This window comes from Lepidothrix coronata, unplaced genomic scaffold (genome assembly GCF_001604755.1).
Source record: "Lepidothrix coronata isolate B3197 unplaced genomic scaffold, Lepidothrix_coronata-1.0 Scaffold198, whole genome shotgun sequence".
Taxonomy (NCBI): Eukaryota; Metazoa; Chordata; class Aves; order Passeriformes; family Pipridae; genus Lepidothrix; species Lepidothrix coronata.
The window spans coordinates 11358-23767 of NW_016690378.1; the positions used below are offsets into that span (position 1 = coordinate 11358).

The window sequence follows — 12410 nt, forward strand, 5'->3', positions numbered from 1 at the left end:
AGCCCAGCAATTAAACACCCTCGTAAATCCTGCCCAGGAAAATGAGCCTTAATCGGGGCTTAGGGCTCAGCCAGGTTCCTTCACCCCTTTCCCAGCCCCAGGGATCACATGCTCTGGCTGCTCTGGAGCCTTCCCGGGGCTCCACCGGCCCTTCCACAGCAGGGTCACCCTGAGGGGCCTCTCTGGGGGTTTTTGGAACAGTGACATCAGGGGCTTCCTCCCCCTGAGGTTGGTGGCAGAGTCAAGGGGGTCCCAGCTCTCCACATCTCCTTTGGGGTGGAATCTCCACTTGGAGCCTTTTCATCCTTTCCCTCAGGGCTGCTCAGAGTCCCCCAGGCCCCTGGTGGTCCCTCCTGGATGGAAGTTCTTCCAGAAGAAGAACAAACTAGAAGGGGAACAAACCCGTCCCTCAGTGCCCAGAGTTATGAGAGTCCTCAAAGCTCTGCAGAAAGAGGAAACTCTGGGCAGCCTGGTCCAGTGGAAGGTGTCCAGGGCGGAACTGGATGAGCTTTAAGGTCCCTTCCACCCCAAACCAGCCTGGGATTCAAGTACAACTGGTTTGGAGATGGAAGGGGCTCTGCAGAGACCTGCAACACCCCGTCAACCAGGTTCCCTGGGAGCAGGTGCCCACCCTGTGTCCCTCCCCTATCCTTCCACGGCATCTCCCTTACCAAACTGGAAGGCAAAGCCAGGAAACCAGTAACAAACACACCTGAGCTGCTCTTGGCTCCTGGCCAGCCCAGGTGAGGCCGTGAGAGGCTGTTTGCTCATTCACAGCCCGGCCAACAATGATTTATTCATGGCGTGCTGGGGGTGCCTTTGTTTGTCACCCTGACAGCTCCCAGAGGTGGAGCAGACACGAAGGTTAACTCAGACCCAAGTGTTTACTTTCCAAAGAGTTTGGGACAGCCAAGGAACAACAGCTGGGAAGAGGCAACAGCGGGAAGGAGGGAGGGCTCTCGACGCTCGTGGTGTCCAGGAACCTGGGAAGAGATAACCTGGCCAAACACCTGGATCTGGCTGAGCCAGTTCTTATTTTGTGTGGGAAAAGTTGGCATTAATCAGCTCCAACAGGTGACCAATGGTTTCTAGAGAGTCTTGCTGGGGCAGCTCTTTGGCCAGGTCGAAGGCTTTCATCCCCACCTCCCGGGCCTGGAATGGGACAGAAAGAATACACAGGGATTGTCAGGAATCTGCCTTTTCTCACTGGGAAATACCTGCCCAGGTTCAGTGGAGGAGCAGCCTGGAGCAGATCCAGGCTCCCTTTTCGAGGTGACCTGTACAAGCTGCTTTACAGGAGAGCCTAAAGCTGCCAGATCTCATATTTAGGATCCAGTGGTGCAGACAGAAGAGATTATTGACCCCAGCCCCCCATCCCAGACATCACCTCCCATCTAATGCAGCTCATCTGAACATTCCCAAAGCTCTTTCAGGGGAAAAAAAATCAGCTGTATTGACTCAGTCTGAACCAAATCCCTCATTTTCCTCAGCAAGGAACTAAATCGTTTCCCTTGGTAGCTCTTCTAGGGATTAGACATTCCCACAATTATAAAGCTTTGTCTTCTTTCTAATTTGAATTTGTTTCCTGGTGTCTTCCAAACACTCCCATGGCTGTGGCTTTCTCTGAGACAATGAAGAGAACATTAATATTTCAACACAGTGTTTTGCACCATCTGTATTTTCATTCCCCAAAACGCAGGCAGGAGAAACTCAGGGTTTTTGAGCTGAGTCTGAACAGAGGGGCCTGATTTCCAGATGGTTTCTGCTCAGCACTTCCTCAAAATCAGTTCTTGGTAAGGCACAGCCTGGAACCTTTGGAACTTTCAGCCAGAAAAATACAGGGGTGCCAATTCTAAACTGATTTACAGGCTGCAGTAGAGCCAACCTTGAACTCAGAGGAGTCTGGAGTGGGAGGCCCATGTCCTGCTCGCTGTGTGACACCTCACCTGATGCCTAAAGGCAGCCTGTGACAGGCAGTGACACTGCCAGGATAGCCCAGGGAAAGGATGAACACGGAGCATGTGGATAACTGCAGGACCTGCTGTGGATGGCAGAGAGCAAAACAGCTCCAGAGGGATTGTCAGCCTTGACAGGATGCAGGGCACAGAATCCCTGAGTGGTTGGCTTGGGAGAGACCTTAAAGATGATCCATTTCCACCCCTGCCATGGGCAGGGACACCTTCCACCAGCCCAGGTTGCTCCAAGCCCCGTCCAACCTGGCCTGGGACGTTCCTGGGGATCCAGGGGCAGCCACAGTTTCTCTGGGCAGCCTGTGCCAGGGCCTCAGGGAAGAATTTCCCCCCCAGTATCCCACCTAAGCCACTCCTTTGAAGCCACCACGTGCAGGTCTCTGAGGCAGCTTCATGCTCTGCCCCCCTCTCATGGGCTCGGGGGATGTCCCATGGGAACGAGTGTTCCAGGAGATGGAGTGACCCCCAAAAACACTCGGCCAACCCTTCCAGCCACAACTCACCTTCTCCAAATCCAGGTCCAGGTAGTGGAGCATGGCCAGGGCGTGCAGGACTCGGGCTGTTTCCTGGGGGAGCTGCTGCTTCTTCCTGACCCCCAGCAGGGCCTGCAGCACCCGCCTCGCTTCTTCCCCCTGGGCTTCGGCTGCGCGGGAACGGAAATATCCCGTGGGATGGGTGGATTTGGGCGAGGGAACACATTCCAAACTGCCCAGTTAGCTCTTCTAGACATAAAAGCCTTTCTGCTACAAACATCAACGCAGTCTGAGGGTGCTGAGGCCCTGGCACAGCGGTGGCTGCCCCTGGAAGTGTCCAAGGGCAGGTTGGGCTTGGAGCAACCTGGGCTAGTGGAAGGTGTCCCTGCCCATGGCAGGGGGTGGAATGGGATGAGCTTTGAGGTCCCTCCCAACCCAAAGCAGCCTGGGACTCTGGGATGCCGTGATCCCAGCTCCATGCACATTCCATGCCCATGAACAGAACTCTTTTTGTCTGCCAGTGATTGTGTTGATCAGCCTTTAGTGAGGATGTGGAGTCACAAAAACTGCAGGAGAAGAACAATTTTCCTACTCCTGTCACAACAAAGACAGTCTCCTGTAGCCCTGCCTTGGTGTGGTTCCTTCTTTGGGAACTCCTGATGGAGACAATGCCAGGAAATGGGACTCACAGAAATGTTCCTCCTAGAAGCACAGAATCCCAGACTGGTTTGGGTCGGGAGGAACCTTAAAGCTCCTTCCATTCCACCAGGGACACATTCCACTAGACCAGGTTGCTCCAAGTCCTCTCCAATCTGGCCTTGGACACTTCCAGGGATAGAAATTCCCTTCCCTGCCAATATCCTAGTTAGCACAGATGGTAGAAAGGAGACAAAACCCACTGTCTGCTCTGGCTTCAGTGGAGCTTGGAGTAGTACCAGGCTCGTTAATGCTTTAGGGACATTTATGTCCCACTGAGAGACCCCCCAGCCTCTTTCCCCTGAATATTCTCCTGATAACACATCCAATTATCAGGACAGGCTCTTCCATGGAGCAGCTCTCTGCTGCTCCAGGAGAGCTGTAACCCCACCTAAAGGAGGGGAAGTGTCACCTTCATTATTAAAGGGAGGCGAAGGAGCTGCAGAGAAATGAGAATGTTCAAGTCTCGAGTTGCACCAGGGGAGGTTTAGATTGGATATTAGGAAAAAACCTGTCATGGAAAGACATGTAAAGATTTGGAACAGGCTGTCCAGGGAGCTGGTGGAGCCATCACCTCTGGAAGAGTTCAGGAAATGTGTGGATGTGGCACTTGAGGACATGGGTTAGGAATGTGGCAGTGCTGGGGGAAATGGTTGGGCTCAGTGATCTTAAAGGTCTTTTCCAACTCTAATGATTCCATGATTCCATGATTCTATGAAGTGGAATCAAATCCTGAAAGGCAAAATCTTGCTGCAGTCACTGCCAAGGGTGCTGTGAAAGGGAGTGTGTGGACAGAGAGGGCAAAGCTGCTGTGCCTTGTGGAAAACCCTCATTCCTGAAGGTGCCTCGTGGCACAACCCACTGAACCCCAACACCCGGAACACCCGGAGCTCCCGCTGAAATCGGGCTCTGGGAATGCCACACCAACCCTAACACTGCCAACATGATCTGCAGTGTGCACAGACTCGTCCAAACCCCACTTTCCAAGCGGTTCTGGGGCAACAGCAGCTCTTACTCATGCCCTCCTCGGCCACCTCCTCATCGTCAGCCCACGGAGCCGCCTCGGCGCGGGCCCGGAGCCGCCGGAGCCGTCCCTGGTGCTCCTGCAGTGAGCTCAGCAGCCAGGAATGCCACAGCCTGGTCACCTGGCAGGAAGCACAGGAATTATTTCACTTGTGTGGGTACCTGGTATTCCTTGTTCTCCAAACAATGTCTCGGGCACGGCCGCTCCGCGTGCCGGCGGGTCACTGAGCCACGGCTGTTCCACGCCGGGATCGCTCCAGCTTCTCCCACACAGCCCCAGCTGGGACCTCATTTCTCCACCTGAGCACTGATTTTAACCAAGCTTGAACCAATCCAACCAAAATATTCACCATAAGTAAAGTCTGGGGGTGGATTGTGCAGCTCCCAAAGCTTGGTCTCCACAAAAATCGCCCTAAACAAACGAAAGCTCATTTCCCCTCTCCCCTCCCCCCAGCTATTAAATCAATTAGGTAATTAGATAATTCAGTTAGATAATTATCAATTAGATAATTCAGTTATTAAATCAGTTAGATAATTATTACTTTCCTCTCTTGATCAGTCCATTCTGAGAATCTTTTATCAGTGTGACTTTTCATTGATTCCCAGCATTAATTTCAGGTGGTTTGTGTCCTGCCCTTCACTGGCTTTGGAACCTCCTTGGAGACCCTCTCTCCTTTAACCTCTGGCACAGGGAATTTGAAGGCAAAGCTGCTTTTTGACAGGTATTTGGCTGCCCAAACTGAAGACATTTTAATTAACAACCCCGAGCACAGGATTAAAGTCTCCTGCTTTTAACTCGTAGAATTATTTAAGTATGAAAAGGGTTTCTGAGACTGAGCTTAAAAAGTTGTCATGGTCACCAGCATATTGATTAAAAGTTGGGAAAACATCGGAAAGAGCCCCCAAAAAACCTGAGGAATGATGGATTTTGGTTCTACCAACCTCAGTGTAGAGTGAGTTTGCCACATCCACTTTATTCTGGCGGAGGAAAATGTTGGCCATGTGGAAATACCCCCCAGAGACCTCAATGGAGTCCACTCCAAAGGCAGAAGTAGCAAGATAAACCTGAAATCAATATTAAACACCAAAAAAAAAAAATAAACCCCAGAAGTTTAATGTTCATGTCAAAGCTGAAAAGTTTTTCCTTATGGATTAATGACGTTGCAGGTGCTCAGGTTTTGTCGTGTTGTACCTGGTTGGGATTGGAAAGTGTGGTGCTAAAAACTGGATTTTGGGGTTTGTGGAGAGGGAGAAGGTACTAAAAAGTTGGATTTTGGGGGGGTTATCCATAGGAGACATGTATAAAACCCTGTATTTTGGGTTATGTAGAGGAATGAGGTATTAAAAAACTGGATTTTGGGGTTTATCATGGGAGTGAGGTACTAAAAAGGTGTGTTTTGGGGTTGATCCATAGGAATGAGGTATAAACCTCTGTATTTTGGGGCTATCCATAGGAATGAGATATCAAAAAGCTGCATTTTGGGGTTGATCCATAGGAATGAGGTACTAAAAAGGTGTTTGGGGGTTCTGTAAAGCAATGAGGAATAAAAACTGTATTTGAGGTTCTGTAAAGGATTGAGGTATCAAAAACTGTATTTGGGGGTTGTACAAATGAATGAAGTACTAAAAAGCCATATTTTGGGGCTGAACCATAGGAAGGAGGCATAAAAAGCTGTATTTGAGGGTTCTGTAAAGGAATGAGGTACCAAAAATTGTATTTGGGGGTTGTACAAATGAATGAGGTATAAAAGCTGTATTTGGGGTTTATCCAGAGGAATCAGGTCCTAAAAAGCTGCATTTTGGGGTTTCTCCTAAGGGATTAGGTCCTAAAAGCTGCACTTTGGGGTTATTGACAGGAATCAGGTCCTAAAAAGCTGCATTTTGGGGTTATTGACAGGAATCAGGTCCTAAAAAGCTGCATTTTGGGGTTATCCACAGGGATCAGGTCCTAAAAAGCTGCATTTTGGGGTTATTGACAGGAATAAGCTGCATTTTGAGGTCAATCCAAGGGAATGCAACATCCCAACCCCGCCTTTTCCTGGGCCAGAGGAACCTTTGGAACGTGTTCCCCTCAATCCAGGGCAGGTTTCCCACCTCTCCTCACCCCTGTGCCCGTCCCACCTCTCCCAGGTCCCACCCTGCTGCCTTCCCAGCCCTGCTGGAGCCCCTGGAGCTGGGATTGGGAAGGCACTGGTGCATTCCAGCTATTCTGAGCCGGCGTGTGACTCTCAGCAGATCCTGGACACGCAGCCAAAGGTCCCAGCAGCTCCTGGGCTGCTCCAACCTGGGACAGCCACTTGCTAAGAGCATAAAACTTCATTACCTGGTGCCTTTTCAGGCAGCACATTCAGGAATCTTTGAAACAAAAAGGGATTTTGGGGAATGTCCCGAGCTTCCCTTTGTGGGAATCTTGAATTCCCAAAGGGTTTAGAGCGTAAGAAAAGACTGGGTTGTGTCTGTTAGAATGGAAAGGGTCTGATTCTTGGCCCTCATCCCTGACACCCACACAAAGCCACTATCAAATTCCCCAGGAGTGGGGAGCCATCACTCGGCACAGGATAAATTTAGTCACCACGGGACAGAAATAGGATGTGGAGAAGTTCATCTGGCTTTGGAGGATCAAATGGCAGGCAAAGCATCCCCAGGAACACAGCTGGCAACCCCCACTTCCAATGTAACAAACTGTTCTTGTGGCTCAAAAGGTTGAATTGGGGAAATTCAACCCTGGAATTGGGTGATTGAACCAGATACTGAAAGAGTTAAATGAGGCATTAATTAAATGTTGGCTGAAGATCTGGGAAAGTACTGAGGGAAATAACAGTCAAAATACGAATTATCTGTGGGATAAAAGGTGACAATATGAGTTTGAGGCAGGAATGTCTGGGCATCTCAGCAGAGCTGATGGAAAAATTTAAAGGGAGAGAAGGAATGTGACAAGGACACGAGGAATGTGACAAGGAATGAGACAAGGAGTGGCTGAGGGAGCTGGGGGGGCTCAGCCTGGAGAAAAGGAGGCTCAGGGGGGACCTTCTCACTCTCTGTAACTCCCTGACAGGAGGGGGGAAGTGGGGGGGGCAGGCTCTGCTCCCAGGGAACGAGGGACAGGATGAAACGGCCTCAGGTTGTGCCAGGGGAGGGTCAGATTGGATATCTGGGAAAATTCCTTCACAGAAAGGGTGGTCAGGCACTGGCACAGGCTGCCCAGGGCAGTGGTGGAGTCCCCATCCCTGGAAGTGTTCAAAAAACCCGTGGATGGGGCACCTGGGGACGTGGGTTAGTGGTGGCCCTGGCAGTGCTGGGGGAACGGTTGGACTCGCTGATCTCAGAGGGGTTTTCCAACCTCAGTGATTCCATGATTCTCTGTCACTACACAGGAAGAGGGATAACTGGTAAAACCCAGCTTTGGCTCCCACATGGACACACCAGTGTCTTAGATCCATCCAGTTCAGGTTTTTGGGATGTGAACCCTCTCGGGATCCCATATTTGCCTGCCGGGGTTTCCATATCGACCCGGGAGGAGGGAAGGAATCAAATCCAAGGTGTTCCTGTATTTCGGGGGACTCACATCAGTGGCCAGGTGATACAAAGCCTGGTCAAGGTTTCCTTGAGCGATACAGAACAGCCCCAGCCCACGGTGTAACCTGGACTGGACAGCAGCAGGGCAGTCTGGGCTCTGCAGGACGATCCACTCGGCCTCAGAGAGGTACTTGGACGCCTGTCGGAGATTCCCAGTGCCTGGAATGACATGTGGAAAAGAGCAGGGAGATAAGAAGGATAAAGAGCATTTTTTTTAATCTGGAAAGTCAGAGGATTCCTGCCTGCTGTCCCTTTGGGTAGTTCCACGTGGGGATGGAGTTTGGGGATTCCCCACTTCTCTCCCGTGTGCTCCTGAGCTGCCCATGTGTCCAAAGGCTCATTTACACCCAGGCTGGGGGTCAAGAGCTACAAGAGGAGCCAGAAACCACAGAATCCCAGGATGGTTTGAGTTGGAGGGACCTTAAAACTCATCTCATTCCACTCCCTGCCATGGAATAAAATTCCAGAATTCCAGGATGGTTTAGGTTGGGAAGGACCTTAAATCCCACTCAGTGCCACCCCTGCCATGTGCAGGGACACCTTCCACCAGCCCAGGTTGCTCCAAGCCCCGTCCAACCTGGCCTTGGACACTTCCAGGGCTGGGGCAGCCACAGCTTCTCTGAGCAACCTGTGCCAGGGCCTCACCACCCTCACAGCCAAGAATTCCTTCCCAATATCCCAGTCTAGGTCAACTCTCTTTCAGCTTAAAACCATTCCCCCTTGTCCTCTCCCTCCATCCCTTGTCCCAGGTCCCTCTCCAGCTCTCTTGGAGCCACTGGAAGGGGCTCTAAGGTCTCCCTGGAGTTTCCCTTCCCCAGGCTGAACCCTCCCAGCTCTCCCAGGCTCTCCAGAGGGTTTATTGCCCTGAGTATCCCTGGGACACGTTTCCCAAACAGGTTCACTCCATGACTCGCACGCTATCACACTGCAATTACTCATAGGAATTTTTTTCCCCTGCTCTCACTACAGCATTTAGAACGAGCCCTGAGCCAGCCCCGCTCTGCCAGCAGGGCATTGTGTGTTCCTGGAATGGCAGTGATTTACACGGAGCTCTCAGCCCTTTGCCCACGGAGCAGAGCAACTCCCATGCCCTAATTTGCCGTGTTTTCCAAAGCACACAATGAGGAAAAGCTCTGCTCAGGCAGAGCAGGATTTGTGAATGGACCGGGGTGTTCCTGGGGTGCAATGGCCTCAGAGAAAACCTTCCCTGAGATAAAAAGCACAGCCAAGCACCCTCGGGAATGTGATGCTTCAGAGTCATCCGAGGTCACAGAAGCGAAGAGCAGACTTTCATTCGGCTCCTCTTGTGGGAATTGGAGGAGAGGGAGCGAAAATTCCAGTTGCTTTCATTGCTTCTCTTCCCCAGCCCCGCAGAAAGGGGGTGTGAGGAGGGTGTGTGTGTGTGTTTGGCACTTCTCGAATCTCCCCGCAACGTCCTTGAGGCAGAGCAGGGCACAGAGCCGGCCCTTCCCTGATAAATGGGAAAAGGAAACCAGAAACCTGACCCCCAGGAGGCCTTGCCCTTGCCAGGGGTTGGATTCAGACAATGCTCACCCGTGGAGGCCTCGGCCAGGAGGAGATAAACAGGCACCAGTTGCACGGAGCTCCAGCCGAACACGCGGGCGCTGAAGCGAAGGGCCTGCAGGGCTGCAGGGAGGGCTTCCAGGGCCTTCCCTTCCCAAAGGAACCTCTGGGCAGCACTGACAGCCACCTCCACGATGGACTTCTGCAGGGAAACACAGGGCAGGGCAGAGGGAGAAAAGAGGAGAGAGAAAAATCACGGAATCACTGGTTTGGGTTGGAGCGACCTGAAAATCCGTCTTGTTCCATCCCCTGCCACGGAACAAAGTCATGGAAGCCCAGACTGGTTTGGCTTGGAGGGAACTTAAGGCCCATCTCATTCCACTGCCTGGCATGGAATGAAATCATGGAATCCCAGACTGGTTTGGCCTGGAGGGACCTTAAGGCCCATCTCATTCCATCCCCTGCAGTGGAATAAAATCATGGAATCCCAGACTGGTTTGGGCTGAAGGGACCTGAAAACCCATCTCATTCCACCCCCTGCCATGGAATAAAATCACAGAATCTCAGATTAGTTTGGTTGGAGGGACCTTAAAGCCCATCTCATTCCATCCCCTGCCATGGGCAGGGACACTTTGCACCTGCCCAAGTGGCTACAATTGCACAGCCTTCTTTTTAAATCAAGTTTTCAGACTCTAAAGCAGTGATTGTAATGCAGTTTGTGGCTGTAATTAATAGGCAGACATTAAAGCTGTCATATTAGAGCATATTAGAGCATATTAGAGCTTGGCTTCATTCCTGCTCCGAGCAGGAACAGCTTTGGCCATCCCTGTAGGTCATGTGGTGTCTTCCAGCATGAAGAATCCTTTACTGCTCCTGACAAGGGCTCATAAGGCTGAGCAATAAAAGCTGTGAAGCACAGAAAATGATCATCACAAGACTAGAGCAGAGATCAGACAAAGGGGCTCCGCCGGGCTCTGCCGGGAACGCGGCTGACTCAGAGGCAGCGGAGCAGCTCCGGTGGTGCCAGCCGGGCACAGCTCCGGCTGCCAGAGCTGGGGAGCCAGGAGAGAGCTCCTCACACAGAGTGCAGCTTCATCCCACCCTCTCCTGGCCAGCTCTGGGCTGGTGCTTTGGGTGCAGAGGCTGGAAATGGGTCAAGATTCAAAATCCCCCCCCAGGGTTTGCGGGGCAGCAGCGTCTGGGTTGGTTGTCAGAACCTGTAAGTTATCCTGTACTTATCCATGTCTGGCTCCTCCCTGCCTTTTGCTGCTCCTGCCAGTCCACACCATTTGGTCTTTTCACCCTTTGCAGCATCTGCTGTGACCCCCAGCTCCACAAACATCTCCATCCAAATGCTGCTCCCTGCCAGGAGTGTGGATGCTGTGCCCTCACAGGGAAAAAGAGCCAGGATCCTTGGAGAACCCCAGAAAGGTTTGGGTTGGGAGGGACCTAAAGCCCATCTCGTTCCACCATGGGCAGGGACACCTTCCACTAGACCAGGTTACTCCAAGCCCCATCCAGCCAGTTCCCAACACTTCTCCATCAGCTTTTCCCACCAGTGGTGTTGCAGGGAAGCTGCCTGGGAAGCAGCGGGATGGGAGAGAAGCTGCTGTGAAGCAGTGGGATATCAGGAAAGCTGCCTGGGAAGCAGTGGGGTGGCAGGAAACCTGCCTGGGAAGCAGTGGAGCTGCAGGAAAGATTCCTGGGAAGCAGTGGAATGGCAGGAAAGCTGATGGGGAGCAGTGGGATGGCAGGGAAGCTCCCTGGGAAGCAGTGGAGCTGCAGGAAAGCTGCTGGGAAGCAGTGAGAGGCAGGAAGGCTACTGGGAAGCAGTGGGATGAGAGGGAAGCTGTCTGGGAAGCTGTCTGGGAAGGAGTAGGACATCAGGGAAGCTGCCTGGGAAGCAGTGAGATGGCAAGGAAGCTGCTGGGAAGCAGTGAGATGGCAGGGAAGCTGCTGGGAAGCAGTGGGATGGCAGGGAAGCTGCCTGGGAAGCAGTGGGATGGCAGGGAAGCTGCTGGAGAGCCCTGGTAAGTCAGTGAGGCTCTGACTCCCTGGGCACCACAGAAAATACCACTTCACCTCTTCATTACCTTCTGCCTCCAGCTGGGGCTAAGCTGGGCAGAGAAACCATTCCCAGGGCTCCTGGAGGCCAGGCTTTGGCATTTTGCTGAGCTCCAAGTGCTCAGAGTGAGGCAGAGAGGGTCATGCCAGAGGTGAAGGAGCAGCTCAGGGACAGGGAAGCTCCAGGACAGCCCAGGAGTGTTTCCTGGAGATCCTGGCTGAGGTAAAGAGACACTGGTTTGGATAAATGAGAGCTTCAAAGAACACAGCCCAGAGCAAGAGTCCCCTGCCAAGAGCTGGAAAACATAGCAGCCACCCCTGAGCTACCAGAATATGGAGAGGGAAAAGGAAGGTTTTCCAGAGAAGCCGTGGCTGCCCCATCCCTGGAAGTGTCCAAGGCCAGGTTGGAGCAATCTGGGCTAGTGGAAGGTGTCCCTGCCCATGGCAGGGGGTTGGAATGATGGTCTTTAAGGTCCCTCCCAACCCAAACCAGTCTGGGATTCTATGAAACCCAAACTGCATCCAGGGAGCACGTGGTGCCCAGGGCAAAGCCAGGACATGCTTGGGGCAGCAGCAGGAAAAGCTGGTATTTCTCAGGCTCCTTTTTCCATCTGTGCCAGGCTGGTGCAACCAGCAGGGCCCTGGTACGTGGGCACAGCCCAGATTGGCATCTGGGAGGGGCTGGAGATCGGGATCATTCCTTTTTTTACTCCTTGTCGATGGGATCATCTCTGCTTCCCAAGAGTGAACTATCTGAAACATCTGCAGAGCTGGGGGTTGGACTCTGGCACAGCTTCCAGGAGGTGGAGGAAGGGCAGGAGGCAAGAGGAGCCCTGGAGCCCTGAATATTTTCTACCACAGTTCCAAGCCTGGGGGGGACCATTCCCTTTGGCCTGAACAACCCCGGGGGAATCACTGGATCATTCCCTTTGGCCTGAACAGCCCTGGGGGGATCACTGGATCATTCCCTTTGACCTGAACAGCCCTGGGGGGATCATTGGATCATTCCCTTTGACCTGAACAGCCCTGGGGGGATCATTGGATCATTCCCTTTGACCTGAACAGCCCTAGGGTGATAATTCCC

The 12410-nt window shown here is 52.4% G+C and overlaps 1 protein-coding gene across 1 annotated transcript in view; it reads right to left on the bottom strand.

Moving 5' to 3' along the window:
- Positions 1 to 865: 865 nt before the first annotated feature.
- Positions 866 to 12410, bottom strand: part of ZMYND12 (zinc finger MYND-type containing 12) — a 16564-nt gene continuing 5019 nt past the window's right edge. The window contains exons 2-7 of the mRNA XM_017831953.1: positions 9293 to 9492; positions 7728 to 7897; positions 5105 to 5227; positions 4155 to 4284; positions 2474 to 2613; positions 866 to 1152 (exon numbers count right to left, since the gene is read on the bottom strand). Of these exons, the coding sequence (XP_017687442.1) occupies positions 1033 to 1152; positions 2474 to 2613; positions 4155 to 4284; positions 5105 to 5227; positions 7728 to 7897; positions 9293 to 9492 (883 nt within the window). The 3' untranslated portion in view covers positions 866 to 1032. The remainder of the gene's footprint in view (positions 1153 to 2473; positions 2614 to 4154; positions 4285 to 5104; positions 5228 to 7727; positions 7898 to 9292; positions 9493 to 12410) is intronic.